We start from the raw sequence: 25,471 nt of genomic DNA on the forward strand, positions 1-25,471 counted from the left end.
AGGAGATGCTTAGTGAACTCATGGACCAGGTACAGAGGCTCTGGGCTGGAGGTGCTGTCTGCAGTGCAAGGAGGGAGTGCCCACGAGAGGAGTCTGTCCCAAGGGGTCCCCAGGTCTGCTGATGGTCAGTGTGTTCCAAGTGAGTGGAACTTTCAAATATGCTCGTTGTCTTTATTTTCTCTTCACAAAGATTTGTGATAGATTATAAGGCAAAAAAGGACAACAGAAATTGTCTTAAATTCACAGCCCCGGGCAGCCTCTGTGGCGCAGGGGTTTAGCACCGCCTGCAGCCCAGGGTGTGATCCTGGAGACCCGGGATCGAGTCCCACGTCAGGTTCTCTGTGGAGCCTGCTTCTCCTTCTGCCTGTCTCTGCCTCTCTTTCTCTCTCTCTCTCTCTCTCTGTCTCTCATGAATAAATAAATAAAATCTTAAAAAATCCACAGCCTCCTCACCCCCCAAGATAACCACTGCTGACATTTTGGTATTTCTGCTCCTGCCCTATCTTGTTCTGTAAAAAAAAAAAAAAAAAAAAAAAAACCGAGAACATAGCTGCGTATTTAGATCTTTTCTTCTCTTAATTTATCTTGCAGATATTTCCTCTTCAAAAAAAGTAGGGGAGAGTGTGATTGCTCAGAGGTGGGGCTGTCAAGGAAGGCTCTGTGGAGGAGACAGGGCTTAGCTAGATTTTAAGAGAAGGGTGAAAGGGGGTAGGGGATATGGAGGGCATTTCAGATGGGGCGCTTCTCATATTGCGGGACGTAGGACTGTGTTTGTCTGCCGTATTTGAAGCCTCAGGGTCATAGCTATGGAGGTGACATTTCCTTTCCTCCATCACCCTGTATTCATTACTTGTATGGGCCTGGTGTTGAGTGCTGGGGATGGGGTGGTGATCAGAACAGATTTTGTCTCTGCCCTAGTGGCGCATGTAATATAATGGACAGACACATCTGTTTTACTCAAAGGCACACATTTAAAAACATTTAAAGGTAGTAATACAAAGAGGGGTTTTTATGGACTAGAATGCCAGGTCCACGTGCCCTAGCAAGGTAAGATGTGAGGTTTCCTCCCAGGTACCTCAGAGGGAAAGTTTGAGAGCTCTGGAAGTATGGACCACAGCCCGTGCTGAGACCAGACATACCTGCTGGGTCTCGGCTTGGCTAAAGCAGATGCGCTACATCAGGGACTTGGGTCAAGGGGGAATACTTAGAAAAATTCATTGAGGCCAAAGTGTGTAGGACTTTGAGTGCCAGAATGAGGATTTTGAATTTTTACCTTTTAGACGATTGGAAGCCATTGATGTGTTTTGAGCAGGTGGTAGCGCTTGCAAAAAGACAAATTTGGAAGATTAATGTGATACCAGGGGGGTGGATGGGCAGGACCAGAGAGGGACCAGAGAAAAGTCTGTTCCTGTGGGAAGGGTGAGGCTTTGGCCAAGAAGTAGCAGGAGCAATGACAAGGAAGGAAGACCAGAGAGACCAGCAGGGATGAATGACCCACTGGAGGTGCACAGAGGACCACTGGCTTGATAGGGAGAATGGGCTGGTGCTGGTTCCAGGGAAGGGCAGTGAGGAGGTGTGTTTTTCTGGGGTGAGGGGTGAATATTAGGGAAAGAGACTCAGTGGACAGAAGACAAATAGGTGACAGGTACAGGGAGGTGATGTGAACCGGTTATGTATGTTTGTTTATTAATTAAAGATTTTATTTATTCATGAGAGACAGAGACAGAGGTAGAGGCAGAGGGAGAAGCAGGCTCCCTGTGGGGAGCCTGATGTGGGACTCGATCCTGGGATCACGACCTGAGCCTAAGGCAACTGCTCAACCACTGAGCCACCAGGTGCCCCTGGTCATGTATGTTTAGAGTTTGGTTTACAGAACCAGGAGTGGAAGGATCTTGGCTTTACTTTCATACTTATTACATCACCCAGAACAGTGATTTGCAGAAGAGCCTCACCTAGAAGTAGAGAGTGTGCAATTCAGACTCCTGGGCCTCAGCAGGCAGGTGGGACCCAGGAGTCTCCCATTCTTCTCCTAGTCGCCTGGAGACACCAGTGCACTTGGCTCAGGAGCATGGAGCTAGAGAAACAGCAACTAGGGAGTAAGCCCTGAGGGGGTCAGTTGGAACCAGTGACTTCAGAAAGCCATCCCGGATGTCCCTGGACAGGCTCTGAGGGGCTGTGGGGAAGGACCCCTGGACAAGGCCTAAGAAGCCTGGTGGGAGAAAGGGAGTGGAGTCCCCAGGGAGGAGTGATGGCTGCAGCTTGAGAGTTGCAGAAAGTCTTACTCTCAAGATCTGAGTCATTCTGAATTTAGAGGAAGTTCTGGGATCCTAAACTTGCTCTGTTCCATGGGCACGTACGTAAGGGCTTTGATGGTTTTGTGTGATGGGCGAGCTCCCTTCACATTTCCACATGCCAGGTTTATCTGGTGATTATATTTCTGGAACCCTAAAACTCTTCTGTCTCCAGATTATGTGCTCCTCTTCCTCCGGGGTAGTACATTTGTTCTCGAGTTCATTCAAAGACAGTTCTGGAAAAGTCAGGACCCATGCATTAACTGCAACTGGTATTGCTTGCAGATAACAAGATTGGAGCAGGCAGTGTGGTACCCTGTGTTACTCTGACGAGGATGCAGTTAATTATTTTGTGCCCCCCCTTTTTTTTTCTAAACATTGGTCATCAGAAATTGGTTTAAATTTTCTTTACCATCCAGAATCTGCATGTTAAAATGTCTGTAAAAGCTCAGTGTTGTGTGTGTGCAAGCCCTCAACCAAGTGTGCCAGTCCCACTTTTGCTCCCTTGGAGGGCCCTTTGCTGACCTACCCTTCTCTCCATCAGGATTGGTCTGTGCTCCCTCTCTTCATCCCTGCCAGAGTTGTGCTCTTGATGTCATTTTTTACCATCGAGGACCCAGCATGGGGCCCCACGGCTTGCCAAGACATCAGTGGGGTTGAGTTTTTTAAAACAGGATCCAAAGCCAAACATGACTAAATGTTTTAAAATAGAGTCCTTTAAATAAAATTAGACTTATTTGGCCAGGAGAAAAAAAACAGGGTGACCAAGTACTAGGGTCCCCTCAGTGAGAGAAGACATAGAATGCTGTGACCAGATGTTTTTTGGCTCTAGTGAAGCCCCTGGGGGAGAGCCGGGAGCTTTTGATTCGTTCTGTGGCTCTTAAGCATCTGGGTTTAAAACGGATCCTTTTGAGAATCTGGTAAGAGCAATGGATTTGCTCCCCCAGGAAAGAGTGACACCTAATTTGCCCCTAATTTTATGGCGTCCCTGACTCTCCATCCTAGTCCCCAGACCTCAAGGGAATAATCCCTGGGTCAGTGTAAAATGTTAGATGTGGGGTATTTATTCCTGTGTTTCCTCCTCCAGAGACAGGATGACCTTCTCTGGTCTCAGTCGTCCCTCGCCCAGTGATGTGAAGCCTTCTTTCCATCGTGGGTGGGTTTATCAAGATACTGTGTCCTTACATTCAGGGAGGTTTTCCTCTTAGCCCCAAGGCCTGTGATTGACCTAAAAATCTGCTCACTTACATCTTTGTCCTCAGAGTTCATTATTGGTCAGTAAGGATGTTTAGGAAAGTTTCATGTGAATACTCAGGGATCAAAAGGGATGAAAGCATTGTTTTAGGCAAGGTTTCCTGACCTCGGATCTATTGATGTTTGAGGCTAGTTGTGGGGACTGCTCTGTGCATTGTAGGATGTTTGGAAGCATCCCTGGCCTCTATTGGAGGCACCTGGGTGGCTCAGTGCTTGAATGTCTGCCTTTGGCTCAGGTCTTGATCCCGGGGTCCTGGGATTGAGTCCAGCATCAGGCTCCCTATCTCTGCGTCTCTCTTTCTCTGTGTCTCTCATGAATAAATAAAGTCTTAGAAAGAAGCATCCCTGGCCTCTACTCGGTAGATCCCAGGAGCATCCTCTCTCCTAGTCACAACTATCAAAAATGTCCCCAGACATACTGCTGCATGGCCCCCGGAGGCCAGAGCACCCCTACCCCCACCCCCACCCCCCACTCCTGGTTGAGAACCACTGCTCTAGCCTTTCTCTAGCTTGATTTTGACTCTCTCATTAAGGGAAATACCTCCATGGAGAATGAACTCTTCCTTGGCTTTCCCTCTCTTGCCATTCATGCAGCTCTGGTGCTCTGTGCCAGCCCCAGAGGTGCAAGACACCCCCTGCTGTTGGGGGCTTACTGTGTCTTGGGTGGGGGTGGCCTGTGAAAGAGGCCTGTGACCCAGGGCCTCTGCAGTATTTTCTCCATCCAGGTTGCAGTTTCTTCTGAGTTTTCCTGTGGCTGGGTCTTTTTTGGCATTCATACCTCCACTTAATGCTCCCGCTTCAGGGACACCTGTCCCAACCACCTGCATCAGCCAGCTGTTTTCACCTGATGCAGCATACCAACCCGAAGCTCGGTGACCTACAAGTACCCATTCCTCACATGCACATCCGCGGCTTGGCTTGGGTGTAGCTGATCCGGGCTGGGTTCAGCTGGGTTTGGCTCCAGACTGTAGCTGGGTTTTGTCGGGCTCCACAAGTCTTTCAGTGTGCTGGGCCAGTGTGCTTCTCGGTGTTCTCAGGGCAACAGCAGAAGCACAAGACGATATGCGGACGTATCTCAGACATTTGCTCGGGTCATGTGTGCAAGACATCCATTTGGGCTGGAGCAGATCCCGTGGTCAGAGTCCGCCCAGGGAAGAGTTTTCGTGAGGCATTGGCAAGGGTGTGGCTGTAGGATGCTTGTACAGGGGAGGGAAGGATGTGGGCCAGCAGTCGCCCTCACCTGATCTAAAGCAGCTACCCTATCATTTTTATTCTCTGGGGAGCTCTGATACTCTTCTTGTTGAATTATGTTTCTTTTATCTACTGTTACCAGTATATCAGCTCCTGATAGCAGGGACTTTTTCTGCCATATTCATTGCTGCATGCCTAGTACCTCTCTGGCACAGGATGGGCATTCACTAAGTCTTTGAATGAATGAATAGTTCTCTTTGGGGAAAAAGGGGTGGTGATGTTGGAGCTGGGTCTTGGAATTTTAACAATAACTGTCATTTACTGGGGATGACTAAGGCCAGGTATGTCCTGGGTTACATGGGAGGATCATCATGTGTGGCCCTCCACAGGCAGAGCAGAGGCAGGATGTTCTGGTTAGAGCCATGGAGCCCTGAAATAGCACATCTTGTTAGAGGATTGGAGAGAGGCGCAGTGTGGCTGGAGTGAGGGGAACTCAATAGGCAGCTGACAGGTAGAAGAAGTGAGTGACTCTAGAGCCCAGTTGTCAGGACTGCCGTGTTCCATACTTGTAGGGGAGCCATCAGGTCATAGTCTGCAGAGTGGTGTCCCTGGGATTATGCAGTGCACAACCTGAGAAGCCATTCTGGCAACCCAGCAGATCACAAGGGACCTCATATAACAAGTCAAGTTGGCTGAATGACTATTCTGGAAGTCGTCTTTGTTTTGGAAGACGTTGAATGTCTTTTAGCAGAGCCATGACCAAGCTATAAAATGAGTTGGAAACTTCTGGAGGTCCTCTTGTTTTGTTGGAAACTTAACAAATGCCCAGCTTGGAAGGACAAGCTTAGCATTATTCCGAGGCTCGAACCTTGAATCGTGATGAGTAGGGTTGTATTTATTGGAGACCCCAGACCTCTCTTGGCATGTTGATTCTAGAGTTTGCTGCGGGGTAGCATGAGAAAGCCCCCCCACAGTCTGCAGATCTCCCCACCTGTGTAGATGCTTCAGGTCTTTACTGGCTTCTCTGCTGCCCCAGTGCCTTGGATTTCACCTTAGCTTCGTCACAACTCAGCTAAGTAATGTAGGGACAGCCCAGGACTCGTGCTTGGGTGGTGTGCTTGCTAGTTGGGGGCGAGGGCCGCAGTGGACCTGCCCCAAGGCTAACAGGTCTGGTCAGGCTGGCTTCTGATAATTCAGTCCCCTTGTTTGGGGGCAGGTTTTTTTTTTAATTTTATTAAAAAGATTTATTATAAAGATTTTATTTATTCAAATAAATTTATTCATTTATTTTATTTATTTATTCAGATTTATTTATTCATTTTTTATTTTTTTAAAAGATTTTATTTATTTATTTTAAAAGATTTTATTTATTCATTTTATTTATTTATTTATTCATTCATTCATTCATTCATTATTCACAGAGAGAGAGGCAGGGACACAGGCAGAGGGAGAAGCAGGCTCCATGCAGGGAGTCTGACGCCGGACTCGATCCCAGGACTCTAAGATCACACCCTGGGCTGAAGGCGGCGCTAAACCGCTGAGCCACCTGGGCTGCCCTGGGGGCAGGTTTTTATTAATATCTTGAAACTTGAACTCTCTGCTTGTAGGCGGGGGAAAGTTGAAAGAGATCTGAGCTCCAGTGTCAGCGCCGCCAGGAGACCACAGCCTTGTGGCCTCATGTCCCTGGACTTCAGATCTCTTCCACAGAATGAGAATAAGAGCTTTACTTGTTGTGACAAATAAGGATAGTGAACGTGAAGGCTCCGATGGAATGCTGTTGTTACAGTACAGTCATTAGGCCCTAATTTCCCAAAGTCACTCAGCATGTTTTGTGGCAAGCCCTGTACCAGGTAGTGTTGTGTGTAACCTGTCTTTGGATCTTACTGGAACAGCCTTCAGGGTTATTGTGGGGATGAAGACGTCACGTCTCAGAGGGGAAATGACTTGTTCCAGGCCACACAGCCCGACTTCTCTCTGCCACTCATTCATCCAGCAGGCGTTGGCCGTCCTGAGTGCTGGGGAATAGGCAGAGAAACAGAACCAAAGCCCTGTCCCTCGGGAGCTTTATCTCTAGTAAAGGAAACAGAGTAAACAGACAAATAAGAAAAGGGTGAGGGAATGCTAAGTGCAGATGCTTCTCTGCAGGGCCTTAAACAGGAAAACATTATAGAGAGTGAGGGGGGGTAGGCAGGAGGGCCTCTTGGAGGAGGGGACATATCAGCAGGGACCTGACTGAGGAGGAGGGCCACCTGCGGCCTGCAGTGAGTGTGGCTCTGGAGGGGGCACTCCTGGGCACTGTGTGGGGGCCACTCCAGGCTCTGGCCTGGGTTGGGGGAGCTGGTTGCCTGCAGAGGTGCCTGGTCCCTTCCCTTGCTCCTTCCTGCCCCACAGCTCCCAGGAGACACTTTTTCCCCAAAAAAACATTCTAAGTTAGTGTTAATGTACAGAGGCTCCAATATGGTCTTCCCTGACAGCAGAGCATCACGAGGTCTCTGAGGGCAGCTGACAAGGACGTTGACTCGCCAGAGTGGCTTTCTTTCCCTGGGTTTCTTCTCCCCAGTTCTGGAATGTTCTGGAATCTCCAGGCTGGAACGAACCTATGGGGAGGGATCAGCCTAGGCAGCAGAGGCACCAGCCCTCCTCCGATGGGATAACTTCTTTTTTAAAGCCCTGCTCATAGCAGCCTGTGTCCCCGTGGACTGTTAGAAATGTGCAGGATATTGTGATTCATCAAATTCCAAGGGGAAGGATTTTGTAAAGGAATTTTCTCACGGCTGTGTTTCTGAGCTGGGGTATTACAGACGCTTCATCCGGCTGTCATGGGTTAGATGAAGCTGTAGTCTGAGTGTTTACCCACTTGGGAGATTCATTCATTGATTCTCATTATTTTAAAAATCTCGTGTTTAAAAAAAAATTCTTTTGCAAAAAAAAAATTATTTTGCAATGAGACTGCTGCTCAGTCTCTTTCACTGGAGAAAGGGGGCCACTGGGGTAAGAAGAGGTGACCTTGATGGTGCCCCAGAGCAGGGCTTCTCAGGCTTGTTGTGCAAGGGAGTCACCCCTAGACTAAGCCTGGTGTGGGGCAGGCAGTGGGGGGGCAGTGGGACGGGCGCTCAGTGACCGCAGCGCGGAGCCGGGCCGTGCGTCAGGGCTCCTGCTGGCTTTCGCAGCTGCCGGGCTGGGCGCCTCTTCCCTGTCTGCTTATGGGGTCAGGTGTCATGTGAACCCCTGCCCCTGGGGCTCCCCCCGCCCCCCGCAGGCATTACTGACAGTGACAGGAGAGGCCCCCCTGGCCGTGCTGCCATGCTCTCATGGTCGCTGAGTGCTTTGTCTCGAGGCCCACCTCTTCCCGAAGCTCTGTGACACCTCCCTGACCCAGTGGGGCCTGCCCAGCCTCTGCTTGCACCTCGGCCTTGTCCCCTGGATATCCCCGCAGTGGACTGTCGTCCCTCCTGCTGTCCTGGCCTGTACAGTCCCCAGCAAAGTGACTGAACCTCATGCCTCTGTCCTTAGGCTGGAGTGGGGTGCAGTGGGAAAGGTTGGGGTGCAGCGGATGGGATATTAATCAGAGGGCTGGGTCCTAGGGCGGTCACGAGGCTGGGAGGTCAGGTTTGGTTTCCGGTCTGCTCATCTGCTGACCACAGGCTGAAGGGGTCTGGGGTGAGCGGCGAGTTGTGACGTGGTTACACTATACTACAGGTGGGTCTGGGGAGCATGGGGGCAGCAGGGGGGCAGCTGAGAGGAGAAGAGAGGCAGAGTAGGGCTCTTGGGCAGGGGGAGGGGCCCTCCAGGTGGGCCAGGTGTAGCTGGGGGAGGTTTGCCCAGCGGAGGGTGCAGGGAAGGCAGCCCTGGAAGAAGAGAGGAGTCCTGAAAAGGAGATCCTCCCCCCTTATCCTGGGGTGGGAGCATCAGAAACTTACTCTAAGGCAGCAGAGCTGAAGGCTCGGCCTGGAGGCGCCCACTTGTCACGGTCCCACGAGAAGCACTTTTCAGACTCACCAGGTTTTCCCTGGCTCTGCAATTCTTAACCTATAGCGGGAAGCAGAACCAATCGGTGTGTGTTAGAGAAACAGCAACCTCCCTGCTCACCCTGTCGTGTCCTCCCTGGGCCTCCCCCCATCAGCGGTGGCTCTGGGGGCAGGGACAACGTCTCAGTCACCGTGGACGGCTCCATGCCAGCTCCGTGCCGTGGAAGGAGCAAAACCCATTTTTTTCACATTGATATTGAAGAGCACATCCGTTCTGCTAAGCGAGACACATTTATAGTGGTAAACGCGGAATGGGAAATGTCTGAATTTTAAGAGCTTAGAGACAGTGCCCGCTGTTATGTATGCGACCTGTGCACCCCTGTAGATGTACTATATTTCAGATTAAAAATGTGAACAGCTCCCACAAGAGTGCCTTAGGACTGGTATCTTTTTTTTTTTTTCCCCAAGATTTAATTTATTTATTCATGAGAGACACAGAGGCAGAGACACAGGCAGAGGGAGAAGCAGGCTCCCTGCAGAGCCTGATATAGGACTCGGTCCCAGACCCCAGGATCACGCCCTGAGCCAAAGGCAGATGCTCAACCACTGAGCCACCCAGGCGTCCCAACCTGATTCCTATTATATTGTTTGGTTAATAGTCTTTGGTGGGGGTTGGTTTGAAGCTTTCCCGCAATAGTTGCTGTCTAAAGAGCAGGTGTGGTTTCTTAGGCGGGCACCCTGATGAGTTATGACAGCAGTCCTTCCTGACACAGCCTCAGCCCTGTACACCTTACGGTCTGTTCTCTCCACCCTGTGAGGTGGCCAGGCAGGGCAAGGAGACCCCTGAGCATGCAGCTTTGTCCCTGGCCCAGTGCAGCAGCCCAGACTGGCTGTAGGCAGCTTGCCTTGTCTGGAGCCTCTGGTTCGAAGTTGTAGATACTAGTAGATATGGGGCCTAGATGTGTGATTCCTCTATGTGCAGCTTGCTCCCTTGACCTCTAGGACCCATAGCCTGGTAAGACCGGAGACCCTTGGCCTTGGTGACTGCTGTATCTGGACCCTGCATGGGCTTTAGTAAAGTGCTGCTGCCCAGTGAGGATGCGTGAGGTACAGCCTGACCGTGTTGACTGGCTTCCTATACAGTGAAATTGGGGCCTAAGCAGATTTCCAAGGCTGTACAGCCCCCAAAGGGAGGTGGCCTCTGGGTTGGCTTGGACCTCGAGCCAGACTGGCTTTCAGACCCAGCATGGTCTGTGATTTGCTTCGATTCAACATAAATTGGCAGCTCTTTGGACTATCAGGTATTTAATAAATGGCCTGAGGCCATACTGATACTGACCGGTCAGGTGGGAATGGCCTGTCATGGCCAAGCAGAAGTGTAAGAGATGTCCCAGAGGATTTTGAAATTGCCCATTTGCTGCATGATGTAGGCAATTGGGGCTGCCCAAACCCAAGAACACAATGAGATGTTAGTTGCTGGAACTAGCCATCAAAGGAGCTTGTGAAATCTGCATCTGGTGACTTGGTGACCAGTGTCAAGACACCCCTCACCCTCCCCTGCTAACAAATTTGTTATTCAGTGGGCCTTGGCTGAGTGCCCGGACCTGTAGGAACTTTCTGCCGGAGGTGGTGGGTCCCCAGGGTTGGCATCGATCAGCCCTGATGAAACAGAAACAGAGAGGCATATGGTATAACCAGGAGTCCCAGAAAATTCATGTCAGAGTTAATTAATCTCTCTTATTGTTTATTAAACCATCTTGTTCAAAAATCTAAAATTGACTTCCCCACATTTTTCACCTATTCAGAAAACATTCTACTTTGCTAGGAGAACATTTTCTTTCCATAAGGCCAGAAATGCACTTCAGCCTCCCTACCCACATCTCAGCTACCAACTTCTGCCTGAGAAGAGGAGGTCCCCGGCAGAACCTCAGGGACCCAGGTGGGGAGGAAGGGCATGAGCTGGCCTTGGGGAAGGGGGTGGGACAGACCTGGAAATGGGCCTCGTTGCAGATGGCTCCTGGCAGGTGGCTTTGGAGAAGTGGGAGGAGCTAGAACCGAGTCCAGCCCCACATGGGTCAAAGGCCTATGGCCATTAGCAATAAGCACCGGGAAATTGGATGTGGTTTGGATGTTCAGGTTCATATCGAAGGTTACCTGTGACAGGAGACAGTTGGGTCTGCAGTCCCAGCAGCCTGTGGAAGCAGACTGAGTACCACAGACACCTAGGAGAGCTTGCGAGTATCAAGGATGGAGGAGCAGACTCTCAGTGCCTAAGAAGGCCTTTGTGCCAACATACTGAGCTTGCAGAACAGATGTGTGGCCCCACAGCTGCCCTTTCCCCTTCCTGTAGCTTCCTCAGGGGACCTGGACACCAGTCCTGGCAGGTGAGGTTGGCTGAGAGGATGTACATGAATCCCAGACCCCTATACACCTGTGGCACCCCATGTGAGGTAGCGTGATGACTGCGAGTTAGCCCTGGACTGCTTCACATCTCCTGTGATATTTCCATACAACCTGCAGCTTTTAGGATTATACACTCCTGGCTAGTGATCTGGGTTTTGTATACTCCCCTGCCGCGCTAATCAGCACAGCACCTAAGGGCACCTAATAAGTCCTCAGTAAGTGGTGGTTGAACAAATGAGTGAGTGAATGAATGAATGAATTGGGTAGCAAAGGGACTGCCCAGGCCCCACAGGTGGGCAGGATTGGCCAGGTTAGCTATGTGAAGCAGGAGGGGAGAACAGCCCCTCCACCAGCCTCCCAGACCTGGGCCTCACCTGTCCATGGCAAGTGAGACCTAAGTACCTCATTGAGGTCAGCCGCTCTCTGGGGTCCCCCCTGGACACTGAGCGGCTAGGGGTTTGCTTTTCGTTACCACCTGCACCCCCCTTCTCCATCCCTCCTCTTGAGCAGGCTCCTTCATCATTGTCCTTTTCTCTTCTCGGGGCACAGATCCTGGCCAACGTCTTCCTCTACCTGTGCGCCATTGTCGTGGGCATCATGTCCTACTACATGGCCGACCGCAAGCACCAAAAAGCCTTCCTGGAGGCCCGCCAGTCACTGGAGGTGAAGATGAATCTGGAGGAGCAGAGCCAGCAGCAGGTATGGTTCAGGCCTCCAGAGGCCCCTCCAGGGTGGCCTTGGGGCAGTCTGGAAGGGGGTGGGCCTGGTGCCGTGGCCCCCAGTGCTCCATGGGGCTCGCAGTTCACCTGCCAGGGTCAGGTGGGCCGCCTCCTGCCCTCAGAGGGCTCCTCCTGACTTCAAGGAGCATCTCTTGCTGGAAACTCCCTCGTAACTCCTCCGTAGTTGACCTAAATCTCCCCTCCTTCTGGTTTTTTCCCCCTATAATTTAAAACTTTTTAAAGAAATACGATGGGGTGCCAGGGTGGCTCAGTCGGTTAAGCATCTACCTTCAGCTCAGGTCATGATCCCAGGATCCTGGGACGGGATCCCACTTCCTCCTCTTCCCCTCCCCCTGCTTGTGCTTGCATTCTCTCTCTCTCTCTCTCTCTCTCTCAAGTAAATAAAATCTTAAAAAAAAAAAAAAAAAAAGAATCCGTTGACTCAAGCAGTCACCAATGACTCCCTGCGTTCCTCTCTCAGGCAAAAAAAGTTCTGTGTGTTTATTTTGAATGTTTTCCCCCCATGGGCGTCACTTCACATTCGTCCTCCCCTGCCCCCCTTTCTGGTTCTAGGGCTACAGGGTGTGCGCACCCTCAGTGCACCCAGAACCATGGTCTCTGCGGCCCTGGTGGCCCCAGCCGTAGTGGGCAGCTTCCTGGGTGAGGCCCAGCAGCCCGCTCCCCTCCACCTAGAGCACCACATTTCCTTCATGCATGGGGCAGGTTCCTGCTTCCTCCTCCTAAGTCACTGATGAAGAAGTAAAACCAGTCCAACCCCTGGGGACCTCGCTGTTTATACTTTTCCATGGAGAGAAGTGCCTCCTGTCCCTGCTCTTTGTTTACTGGCTTTACTCCAGCCTGATCCACCCGGTTCTCATGTGATTCGGTCTTTTAAATAGTTTCTGGTCTGGATTCATCTCAAAATGCCTTTCGAAGGTCTGCAGAAATTACATACATCCAACTTCCCGTGATCTATAGGCTCATTTCACCCTCATGAACTCGATCGGTTGAAAATATAGGGTTCTCTCTGCCGGGAACAATGTCATTTTGTGTTCAGGTAGTGGTGTTGGCTCTGGATTCACTGAAATTGCTGTTTTCACAGACCCTGCCACTCACATGGATAGAGCTATAGTTTTGGGGGCCACTACTCTGGAACCCTCGCCAGGGAGCCCCACTGGCAAGCCTCACCTCCCCTAGACGGTGCTATGCAAAGGCACACACTGAGTTGTTTGCTGAGGAGTCCTGAGGATGTGTTTTCTCTCTCTGCTTACCAAGGAGATCTAGAAGCTTCTGAGCTGGGCCTCAGATCCAGCTTCTTCAGAAGGCAGACTTTAGAAGGGGAATCTCCCCAGCCTCCGTTGTGACAAAAGGCCAAGTTCAAGCTTGGCAGCTCTTTGTGTTTCTCTCCTTGTCTCCATCCCCGTATCCTGTGGTTATCCAGGAGCTGTTCCTGCCCGAATGTATGTATGGAGCCCGCTTTACTGGCGTTACAGAGTCTCTTGAAAGATGGTCTTCAGTTTCTGGTTTTTCTGCTGTCTTCTCTTTGGAGCTCATCTCTCCTCCTGCGGAAGCATTCCTCTGGGTTCTCTATGTTAAAAAATGCTACGTTAGCTAGGTCAGGAGTTCCTTTTTTACATATGGTATTTGTGCAGTTTTCAGCACACCTGTCAGTCTTGTGTCTCACAGTGTGTAATTGGTATACCCCAGGACATCTTTAGCCGCATCAAACAGTGCTTGGGGGTGGGGGTGGGGTGTTGGTTCCTGATGTGGTGAGAATGGTCCTGCGTCTCACCTGAATCTGTTATTCTCTGCAAAGGTAATTTAGATGCATTATCCCCCTCTTTGAGCCTTGCTTTCCTCATTTGCAAAGCAAGAGTATTGATGTTTGTCTTATAGAGTTTCCTGAAGGTAGAAACACAGACACAAGTGTTTTGTAGCCTGTTGAGCTTGGAAATGGTGATGATCGGCTGCAGTGCACAGGCCATACGGTGCATGGGCATCTTCTGATGCCCCCTCTGGGCAGGGTCAGCATCTGGAGCCTGGGGCCTGGCGGAGAGGGCCACTCCTGTGTGTTCCAGGACTCCTGAACGCCACATAGCAGCCAGGGGGCGCTAGCAGCCTGTCCAGGCCATGCGGCTGCTCCACTCTGGTGCCTGCCCAGGGCCACAGCAGCAGAGCGGACATTGGCTGGAGGAATAACAGGTCCAGGGACGCAGAAGGGAGGTACGGTGATAGGAGAGGCACAAACGTACGTGCCCAGGCCTAGCTGGGACACAGCAGATGCCTGTAAATATCCATCAAGTGGAATGAATTTGTCTCACCCAGCTCTAACTCGTGTGACCTTGGGATAGCATCCTCACCTCTTTGGGCCTCAGTTTCCCTACGTGTAAAGTATACGTGAAAATAAAAACCCTTGGTGAAAATGAGATAATACAAGTGAATCCCTCTGGAAACGAGAAAAGCACTGTTACCAATAGGAGGGGCATGATGCTGCAGCCCACCAGCACCACCGTGCGTTGCAGTTTGCTTGTGTTTCCTTTAGGACTCGTGACTGCAGGAAGATCTGCTTGCAATTTTATTCCCTTCCCGTGTCCTTGGCAGGTTTGGGCATCATCATTGTGCCCGACTTCGGAAATAATTTGAGAAGTGCTTTCTTTTTCTAGTCTGGGAGAGCTTGAAGAACATACAGGTTCTTTACAGAGTTGTAAAGTGAAGCCCTGTGGCTCAGGAGTTCTCTTTATGAGATTCAATTTCCCTCACAGGTATAAGGATTTTGGTTTTGGGGGGGTTTTTTGTATAAGTTATAGAACGTTTTTGTTTTTTCAGGAACTTATCCATTTCACATGACACATTTTTGACATGTTTATCCTTTTTTTTTAAATCTTGTCTGTGGGATTTGTAGTGCTGTTCCCTTCCCTTACTGATATTGGTAGTTTGTGCCCTTTTTTTGGTCCTTAATCTGTCTTGCTGAGGTTTATTAATGTTTGAGCCTTTTCAGTGAACTGCCTTTTTGTTGCTTTCTTTGTATACTTCCATAATTCATTATGTTTTTACCTTTGATTTTCTTCTGCTTTCTTCAGGGTTAGCATCATGTTCATTTTTACCTTCTCAAGATGGAATTTAACTAATGTTAGCAATTTTTTTAGCATTTTTCTTTTCTAAAACAGGCACCTAATGCTATGGGTTTCCCTCATTACTTGCTTTCACTTTCTTCTACAAATTTTGTTATGTCCTATTTTTCCATTGTTCTTTAGTTTCTAATTTCCATCAAGATGTCTTTGATTCATGAGCTATTTGAGAGTGCATTAATCAAATTGCAAACATCCAGGGAATTTTTTTTAAAGATTTTATTTATTTATTCATGAGAGACAAAGCGAGAGGCAGAGACACAGGCAGAGAGAGAAGCAGGCTCCACGCAGGGAGCCCGACGTGGGACTTGATCCCAGGTCTCCAGGATCAGGCCCTGGGCTGAAGGCAGCGCTAAACCGCTGAGCCACCCGGGCTGCCCATCCAGGGAATTTTTAAGGTCATATTTTCCTTATTGATTTTTAGTTTATTTCTGCTCCAGTCGGAGAACATACCCTGTATGATATCAGTCCTTTAAAATCTGTCAGGACTTGATTTTTGACCTTGCTTTTTTTGCTTTTTTTAATGAGTTTGATGCACTTAAGGACAACATGCATTTTACTCAATGCATCAGAATATCTTTCAAGAATGAAATAATGTCAATACGTGTCAGTCATGATGCATTTGCCTCTACCCCAAATTAGTACCTTTACCTTTTTGGTCACAGTTGCAAGGACCTCACAACACTCAGTTCCCCTCGCCCAGACTTTCTGGCTATTGTAATGTATTTTAATTCAACGTATATTTGAAGCCCCAAAAGATGATTGATTGCAATCTTCCACGGCGAATAGCCAGTATGCACATCTGCCCCCATTCTGCCCTCGTGGATATTCTCCATTCATTCCTTCATTTTTGTGCTTCCATCTTCTTGAAGAATTCCCTGTAGTGTCACTTTTCATGAAGGTCTTTTGGTGATAAATTCTATTTCTAATTGCTGGAAATGTGTTTATTTTGCTTTCAGTTTCGAAATTTGCTTTTTGTTGGAGGTGGAATTCTAGGTTAACTCTGCTTTACTCTGAGCCCTTTGAAGGCATCATTCTGTGATCCTGCAGCTTCTACTATTTTTGTTGAAATGCGAGCTGTCAGACACACTATTGCTCCTTTTAAAATCATGTGTGTTTTCCCTCCGGTTGCTTTTACAATTTGTCTTTGGTGTCCACGGTTTCATAATGATGTGCTTAGCACTTTTCTTTGCAGTTACTCTGCCTGGTATTTGAAGAGCCTCTTGAATTGATGGCTTGACGTCTTTCATCGGCTTTGAAATTTCCAGCCAGTACCTTTTTGCCTCATTCCACCCTTTCCTTCCAGGACTCTACATGTCTTTATTAGACATTTTTACCATGTTCCATAAATCTTTCTTTTTTTTTTTCCTTTCTGGGCTTCAGACCGAATATTTTTACTGACCTTACTTCCAGGTTACTAATCCTCTTATCTGCTTTGTTAAATCAAGGCTTGAGCTCATCTGTTGAATCCTTAATTTCAGTATTGTATTTTTTTTTCATTTCTAAGAATTTCCACTTACTTTAGAAAAAACAAAACAAAACTGATTCCAATTCTCTAGTTAAGTTCTCTGTTTTTGTCATCAATTCTTTGGAGCATGTGAAACATTTTAAAGGCTCTGACAGCTGCAGTATCTGATGTATCAATGGATCTGCTTTTCCCTATTGATTTTGGGTTTTTCCCTATTAATTTTTGCCATCTCATGGCATCCTGGCCTTTTTCAAAAAAAAAAAAAAAAAAAAAGAAAAGAAAATTCTGGGTAAATTAAATGCTGAATATCATGTATGGAGAATAGTAGGGTCTCTGGAGGATGTCTCTCTCCAGAGAAGATTTATTTCTCTTGCAGCTCACCTTGATCCAGTGTGGGGTTGAGAAGCTTTAGGTCTGGGTATTAGTCTGAGAGCTGGTTTCTGTTGTTCCTCCTCTTAGGAAATAGTTTGAATTAAAACCCTAGAAGGACTATTTCATAAGAGGCTCCCTCTTCTCCAGGACCTCACCCCTCTGCTCTGCCTTGGAATCCTCTATAGTGGCAAGAAACAAAGGTTGGACATTATCTTAAATTTCTTGAAGTTAATTTTTAAGTAGCTAAAAGCATGCATGGTATAAAATTAGGAAGGTGTACGTGGAATAAAATCCCAAAGGTTACACCATGGAAAATAAGTTTCCCTGCACGGCCATCCGCTCTGCCATCCCTCAGCCAGCCACCGTCATGTCTTACATACCCTTTCGAGATTCCAGTTATTTCCAGATCTGCGACACAGACTTTGGATATGCATGCAAGCACTATATCCCCTCTTCATCAGATCTTTCACCTGCTGTCTTCAAGAGGGTTCTAAGGCTATGATGCATTGCCTCATCCTTGTTAACAACTGCATTGTATTCCGTGATAGGGAAGTAACATTATTTAACTGGGCTCCTAAGTATGGAGTTGGGTGGCATTAAATTACCTTCCCAGTGTTGTAAAACCTGCACCACGATTTGTTTCCAGGACTTAGTCATCATCTCAAACTGAAACTCTGTGGCCATTGAATATTAGCTCCCCATCCTCCTTTCCCCTGGCCACCATCGTCCTACCTTCTATCACTGTATGAGTTTACATTTCCTAGGTACCTCATGATAAGTGGAATCATGTCCTTCTGCAACTGGCTTATTGTACATTGCATAATGCCCTCTCAGAGTTGAGCTGTGGTACCACCCATGTTGGGACTTCCTTCTTTTTTAAAGTGGAATAGTACTCTCTGCCTGCATATACTACATCTGTCTATCCCCCCACTTGTGGATGGACACTTGGGTTGTTTCCACCTCCCAGCTGTCATGAACAGAGCTGTTGTGAACATGGGTGGACAGGTACCTGTTTGAGTCTCTGCTCCCAATTCCTTGGGGTGTATACCCAGAAGTAGAATTGCTGGGTCATGTAGTAGTTCTAATTTTTGAGAAACCAGACACATCCATTGTTAATGTTGAGAAATGTTACCGAATTGTCTCATTTAGAGGTCCAAAGAATTTACACTCCTCCCAGTGATGAACAAGAATGCACTTAGGCAGTAATTTTCCTTGTTTATTGAGAAAGTGTTTCTTGGATATGGAACCCTACAGCTCCTCCAAAAATGCCTATTTGAGAACCCCAGTGGCAGGGATGATACCCACATGGCAGCAGTGGCATCCCGTGAGCAGTTTCCTGCTCTTTACTCATTTGGGTCAAGTCACAGCCAGGTAGGCTGAGGTTTGGGAGAGGTTTTCTTGTTTGTATTTTTTTAGCATACATTGTACAGTATTTGGTAAACACAGACAAGTATAAAGAAAAAAGAAACATTGATAGGGAATTATTCCTATAAGTCTTTTTTTCTTCTTTTGTGTTTTGAGAGTGTCCTAGCCATCTTAAACTGATTATAGAAGTAACACCTTACTCTCATAGATAGCTGTTAAGAATAGCAGCAAGAACCAGATCATTGAGCCTGTATGCCTGTGTCACACGGCTACTGTGGGCACTAGATGTAAAATGTCTGTTTAGCGTGATGCCTGGACCTAGGAGGCACCTAAGCTGTCTCCTATCATACTGTCGTTGCTGGACAAAAATCTGAAGATAGAAGTATAGAAAAGACCACCCAAACTTTCCATTGTTTGGGTGTTTCTTTTAAAAATAAGTTTAAAAAATACAGTGTGTTAAATTGTGCTCTCAGCTAGAAAAGGTTTCAGAACTTTCCATGTTTGCTTATTTTTCTTTCTCCTTTTCATCGAGGTGACATTCTTATAACGTCAAGTTAACTATAGAAAACATGTGGTTGAGCCCCTTCCTGATGCTGTGCAAGCACCACCTCTAGCTCCAAAGCGTGTTCATCACTCCAAAGAAAATCCCATACCCAAGCTTGATTTTTTTTTTTTTTCCTCAAGCTTGATTTTTAAAACCGTACAGAATGGCCCCTGGTGAGCGTAGGGACAGCCCTGAGCAGCAGATTCTTTTCCTTGCTCGTAAGGTCAGGCGCCTGGTGTCGTTGCACACATCCACTCCCCCATTGTCCTGTGCACGCTACCCAGAGTGGCCAACACCAGAGCCTGAAAGCTGTGCCAGAGGTAAAGCCCACCGCTGAGCATGGACCTGGGATTTGTGTCCATCGCTTCCTCTAGCATTTTCTGGGGGACGGTGAGCCTGGAGCTTCCCACCTTCTCACAGTGCGATCTTGGCACGCTGCCTGTTCCGGTGTTCAGTTTAGTTTTCTGAAAAAATAGGATTAAAGAGTATACCATGGTCATGAAGTTGTTTAGCAATCATTTAGATGAGTCTAATCACTGTGAATTGGTTTACAGCTCTTAGCTGCTGTCACGCTGGCTTCTGCCCTGGAGACATTGGCTGGTGGGGAGGGGCAGGAGGTAGGATGAGACCCAGCTCCGTCCCTCTCTGGGGAGTGGGACTGACTTTACCTCCTAAGAAGGTGGGCTGAGTGCAAACAAGAGGGTAGAGGTCAGCCATCCCATTGCACTGTCCTCCTGCGAAGACCTCTGGGGAGAATTAAAACAGGATCATAGATGTGAAAATGCTAGAAAGAGCTGCAGAAAGTTCTAGGAGATGAAACAGAAACTGGTTGGGATGTGGCTTCTGTCTGGGGAGCTGTTTGAGGTCACTGGCCACCGTTGCAGCTCACAGTGTTTAAATGTCTTTTTAAAAATTCCCAATTAAAATATGCTCAGTATATCCTTTGCAGAGGAGGCTTCATTTCAGAATTTTAGTTACCACGGTTCATGTCTTACTTTTTATCATGTCAGTGTGTATTTATCTTGTTTTCTAAGCTTCCTTGGGAAGAAGTGCCCTGTGCTGAGGGGAAGGCCTGCCCTGGCGGCTGTGTGGCCTCCTCCTCCTCTGACCCTGTTGTCTCTCACCTGGGGGGTGGTACTAGCCTTTGTGAAGACGACCAACCTCGACCAACCTCCTGCTAATGGCAGGCAAGTCCTGACAGATGGGCCACCAGCCATGGCCCCAGGAAGGTACAAAGCACCCCCAAGCCTTGCTATGCGGGCTTCCGCCCGCCTTTGTCTCCCAGGTGGGCATGTCTGGGTAGTGAAAAGAAGTGGGATGGAGGTGCTGGGCTGCTGGGGGCTCCCTAGCTGCAGTCTCCTTTCTTCGGGGCGGAGTGGGCCTCACCCTCTGAGGTCCTTGTGGACTGAAGCCCCCAAAGGGTGGCCCTGACAGACATGCAGCAGTGTGCTAGCTCACATAGCTCACTTTGTAGGCAGATCTTGGCATCTGCCTGTGACACAGAGGGCATCAGGATGGACGTGGGGCCTCTCTCCGGTCTCCCCAGCTCCATGGGCCTGTTAGGGTAGAGCAGGAAGCCCAGAGGCTGGAGAACTGGAGTTGTTTTTCTTTATTGCCATGTGGCCATACTCCAGGGTTTAGTTGGGCACCTTGAGGGTTGCTAAGTGCCCCAGCTGCCACCTGGTAACAGCAGGCACACAGGAAATCCGCCCAGCACGGACCTGTCACCAGGTACAGAGGACAGAACGGTGAGCTGCTCTGGATCTCGTGCTCAGAGTTACCTTCCCAGGCAGTGGGGCGGGCTCCAGGGAGGATGCTGGCCTGGATAGAGAGGTGACAGCAGAGGGCAGAGGCGCCACTTCCTTTGGACCACACTCCATTAGACGGGGACCAGAGGGCTGCCCTCAGCCCCAGCCGTCAGAGGTGAGGAGGGAGAGCCCAGAGCTGGCTGTGCAGGGTCGGTTCTAGGTCATGAAAGCATCTTCCGGCCCTGGTGAGGGCCAGCGGGCGGGGTCACCTTCTCTGGGGCACCCTGGGGAGCACGCTGGAGGCGGACGCTGGGTGGTTTCCTGTTGAGCTCCTGGGGGCCATGCGGGACAGGGCCACCCCTTCTCTGCCTTTCTTCCTCCTCCAACCCAGCGCCTAGGGTCACCGTGACCGGGGAGATGGCATTTCCTCCTCATGGCAGAGTCTTTCCCTCACTCCGGGTGAGGGAAAAGGGCAAGGGTCACAGGATGACCTTCTGCCCTCGAGGCCTTGGAGGGAAGAGCCACCCATTTACCCTGAGAGTCACAGACTTCCCGCGTGGGAGCCCCAGAGCTTGGGACTCAGGAGTGCTGCATTCGTAAGCTCAGCCATTTTTTGTCTCCTTGCGTGGCCCTCCTCGCCATCTCCTTGCGTGGCCCTCCTCGCCATCCCCTGCAAGGCCTTTCGCTCTGGGGGTAAGGCAGAGGGTAGCCTCACGAGAGGTTGGGGCGGGAGAGACAGACCCACAGACAGAGCGAGACAGAGCCACATGCACACGGAGCCCAGCCACCTGTTGCCCTGGGGTCGGGCCTCTGGTGCCCGTGCACGTGCGTGGGGGCTGGGGCTGCCTCCTGGGGGCCGCGCGGGGCGGGGAGGCGGCGCAGAGCCGGGGGGGGGGGGGGGGGGGGGGGGGGAGGCCCCGGCTCCCTGCGGGGTGGCCCGGGCCAGGCTCTCGGCCATCAGCCTCTGACGTGGGCCGGACAGACCCTCGCCCGCTAGACCGCCGCAGAGGCCCCGCGCCCCGCCGTCAACCTCGAGATACACCTGCTCATACCCACTCATGAACGTATCTAATATTTTTTAAGTTTGATTTTAGCCTCGAATGCGTCTTGGTTTGAGAAAAACCAGAAGGCGAGTTTGCCATGGCGCCAAGTAGGAACCCGTGCTCCTGCTGGTTCCAACCCCGACCTCTTGGATTCCATAGAATGTTCTCCATCCTGACGCTTCAGGGTTCAGCACAACAAACCCACGTTGTAGATAATGCAGGTGACGAGCCCACAGAGGAGGACAGGTGGTTCCAAAGCCTTGGCGGGCTCGTGGCCGCGGGAGGACGTGTGCTGTGTCAGGCAGCCCCCGGCGCCGGTGGCGGTGACGGGCCTGCAGACAGCGCTGTGTCTGGCTCTGTGGCTTCCGAGCCGGGGCCCTGCTGGCCCTGGAGGGTCGGAGCCCTTGCCACATCCTCCCGCAGCATGTTTATCCCTGGTTTTAGGGTCTGCTGTCTGTGACCGGTATGGCCAGGATTGTGGTGCATCCCTGCCTTTTTCTGGCTAGAGGACCGACCTCTTTGTTTAGTTAGGGGCTAGTTTATTGGAGTTACTTTGTGTCAAGCCCTGGGCTGTGTTTTTCCTGGATTATCTCATTGAATCATCACAGCAAACCCAGCGGAGGGTTGGTACGCACTCCCTCCTGGCAAGGGCTTCTGTTCTGTTCTGTGTCTTAGGAGTTTCAGGTGTGTCATCTCTGGACCACATGTGGCCTGTGGGTATCTGCTTTGTTTGACCTGTGCAGAGTTTGAGAAATTTCTAATACTTAAAAATGTGGACGTTCTGTATAAAAGTGAGTATTTGACTGCCTTAGAAAATAGAAAGATATAACAACACAGGGCTCGAGAGTAAGACTTGCATTCACATCCTCACCAGCCTGCTTACTTGCCATATGCCCTTGAGCCAGTCACTTATGCCCTCTGAGCCTGTTCCTTTTTTTTTTTTTAAGATTTTATTTATTCATGAGAAACATGGGGCGGGGGAGAGAGAGAGAGGGGCACAGACACAGGCAGAGGGAGAAGCAGGCTCCATGCAGGGAGCCTGACTTGGGACTCGATCCCCGGTCTCCAGGACCACACCCTGGGCTGAAGGTGGCGCTAAACCACTGAGCCACCCAGGCTGCCCCTGAGCCTGTTCCTATGTGAAAATGGGAATGGAATGAGATTGTTAAAAGGTCTAAAAGAGAGCATTTTTCCCCCCACAAATACTGTGGGCAGTGTTCTTGGCACTAGGGATACAGTTGTAAGCAGAACAGATTCCAGTGGGGGAGACAGATATTAAATAAATGAGCATATGCTATTATCAGGTAGGAAGGTGGTGTGCAAAGCAGGAGGAGTGTAGGAATTGCTTGGGGTGAAGGAAGGCTGCCATTTAATATCATGTGGCCAGAGAAGGCTTTCTGATAAAGTGAGCTTTGAGCAGAGACCAGAAGTCAGAGTGTGAGCCATGCAGTGATTAGGGAGAGGTAGCAGTAAGTGCAAAGGCTCTGAGGTATGTTCACATGACATTATGGCAGAGGGTGCAGGTGGAGTAGAAGTGATGGGGAAGAGAGGTAGGAGGTGAGGCAGGGAGGTGGTGGGGGTCCAGTCTTAAGGGCTTTGTAAGGACCACGGCTTTTCCCCTGAGGGAGATGGGAGGCATTGGAGGGTTGTAGGTTTTAAAGATTTTATCTATTCATGAGAGAGAGAGAGGCAGAGACATAGAGGGAGAAGCAGACTCCCCACAGGGAGCCCGATGTGGGGACTCCATCCCCAGACCTGGGACTTGATCCCCAGACCTGGGACCATGCCCTGAGCAGAAGGCAGATGCTCAACCACTGAGCCACCCACGCGTCATGGGTTATAGGTTTTAAGTGAATTAGTCTGCCTGCTGGTGGAGAAGGGATAGCAGTGGAAGTGGGGAGACCAATAAGAAGCAGTGCAGTAATTTTAGGGAGAGAGGATAGTGTCTCAGACTGGGATGGAGGTGATAAGGAGAAGGATTCTGGATGTTTTTTGAAGGCAGAGCCAACAGGATTCACTGCTGAGTGGCACGGGAGGTGGGAGAGTGGGGAGTCCATGGTGGCCGTCAGGATTTTGGCTGGGAGGCAATTGGAAGGAGGAGGATGGTGAGAGGCACAGGTGTTTGGTGGTGGGTGGAGAGTCAGTCTTACGTCCAGGAAGATAGCTGATGAGACACATCTTATCCTGTGTGCTACTCGTGCGGCCAGCAGGCCCCTGATGGGCCCTCCAGAGGTGAGGATGGTGGGCCTAGTAGGACAGTGCCTCAAGCCCAGAGAAAGTTGGCAGCCAAAGGGCACGTGGGGAACACTTATCACTTGTACTCAAAGGTAGTGGGAGGTGATTTTGCTACCAGGTGCTGGGCTGAGCACTGCCCCAGAGGCTCTCAGGGCCTTCCAGAAGCCATCCAGAAGAAGCACAAAAGGAGGAGCAGCTCCCTCTACAAATGTCCGTTTCTGCAGTGACTGCCTCTGGTCAGCCAGCCCCTCTGTGTCCAGGCCTGCATGGTTGGGAACACGATGCGACAGGCCCAGGTCGGCAAAAGGAACACGGGGCAGGAGAACCACAGGATCTGGCTGCGGCCAGGCTGGGATGCTGCAGTTCTGGGGCTCTCTTGAACCTGCAGCAAGAAAGCAGTCTGTGAGCACAAAGTAGATCGCTGCAGAGTCCGCATCCCAGGGCCCGGGAAGGCGGCGGCGGCCCAGAGAAGCGTGCTGGGAGCTGGAGTTAGCAAGATGGGGGGGGGCGGGTATTCTCGGGTGGGCTTTTCAAGAAGAGGGCTGGGCACCGGCCAGTGCATGCTGGGGGGAATGGAGTCCTGATCCGCGTGGAAGGGCGGAGGTGGGTTAGCGAGGGCTGAGTGTGGAGGTGGTGAGGGAAGCGTGGCTGACCGATTCCTCCCGCAGTGCCCGCGCCAAGGCCTGGAGAGTGAAGGCAGGTGGGAGCTACCTTCAGGAAAACATTGGCCAGACTTACTGCTCCGCAGGGAGGAGGCAAAGTGAGCGAAACCAAACCACCAGCAACCCTCACAGGTGGAAGGCTAATCTGTAAACCCGCTGGAACCTTCACGCCTGGGGTGGGTTGAGCTGTTGCTTTCCGCCCGTGGTTGTGCTTCCACCGCAGCCACTGCAGGTCTTGCCCCACTGATCACAGATGTGGCCTCAGCCTCCTCCTCAAGGCAGAGGCTCTCTGTTACTAGAGTTGGCACAGAAACCTCACTTACTTGCTACAGTGTTCTAGAGCTGTATGGGCTGATGTGGGAGCCATTAGTCATATGTGGCTATTAACATTTAAATTAGCTAAAATGTAAAAATAAAAAACCTGTGCCTCTGTTGCGCTAGCCACATCTCCTGCTCAGTAGCAACAAGTGGCCAGTGGCTACCATATAGGATAGCACGGGCTACAAAACATTGGTTTGATTGCAGGAAGTTCTAACAGTGCTGTTCTAGAGGGTGATGGCTTGCCTCTGGGGCCACAGCTCCTGGTTGACAGCTCATTATCTCACCAAACCTCCGAGGAGTATCTGCTCTGTGCCAACCACACTAGGGGAGGGCTGCAGATACCACGCACGCAGCTGTCTTTGGGCCCAAAGGGCCCAAACGTCTCCTGAGATTGCAGTCACCTTGGCCCACACAGTAGCCCCTGTCACTGGAGACCATATAGGAGTCCAGGCAAGTCACTAGAGTCCCAGGCTTAGTGTCCCTCTTCTCCTCCAGCAGGGTCAGAGTTCTGGGCTGACCCAGGGTCTGGGTGATTTGTGCACTGTTGCAGATGATATGGCCTGGTGGTGACCTGCTAGTCTGGCTCCCCCTGACCCTGCCCCCAAGGCTGAGATTAAGTGTGGCCCTGCTTCCTCCTTGGAACCGACAACTTGTGAGACTCTGGGGATGCTGGTTCAGAGCCTGTCTTCACATTGGAAGGTCTTGTTTCAAGAGACACTGGTCCTTGAGCTCCCTATGAATTCCCACAGCCCTTTGCTG

At 50.2% G+C, this 25,471-nt stretch overlaps 1 protein-coding gene across 1 annotated transcript in view; it reads left to right on the forward strand.

Moving 5' to 3' along the window:
* ADCY3 (adenylate cyclase 3) overlaps positions 1 to 25,471 on the forward strand; it is a 78,934-nt gene that overhangs the window by 24,371 nt on the left and 29,092 nt on the right. The window contains exon 3 of the mRNA XM_072770857.1: positions 11,657 to 11,806. Coding sequence (XP_072626958.1) covers positions 11,657 to 11,806 — 150 coding nt within the window. The remainder of the gene's footprint in view (positions 1 to 11,656; positions 11,807 to 25,471) is intronic.

The sequence above is a fragment of the Canis lupus genome, chromosome 12 (assembly GCF_048164855.1).
Source record: "Canis lupus baileyi chromosome 12, mCanLup2.hap1, whole genome shotgun sequence".
NCBI classification, from domain to species: Eukaryota; Metazoa; Chordata; class Mammalia; order Carnivora; family Canidae; genus Canis; species Canis lupus.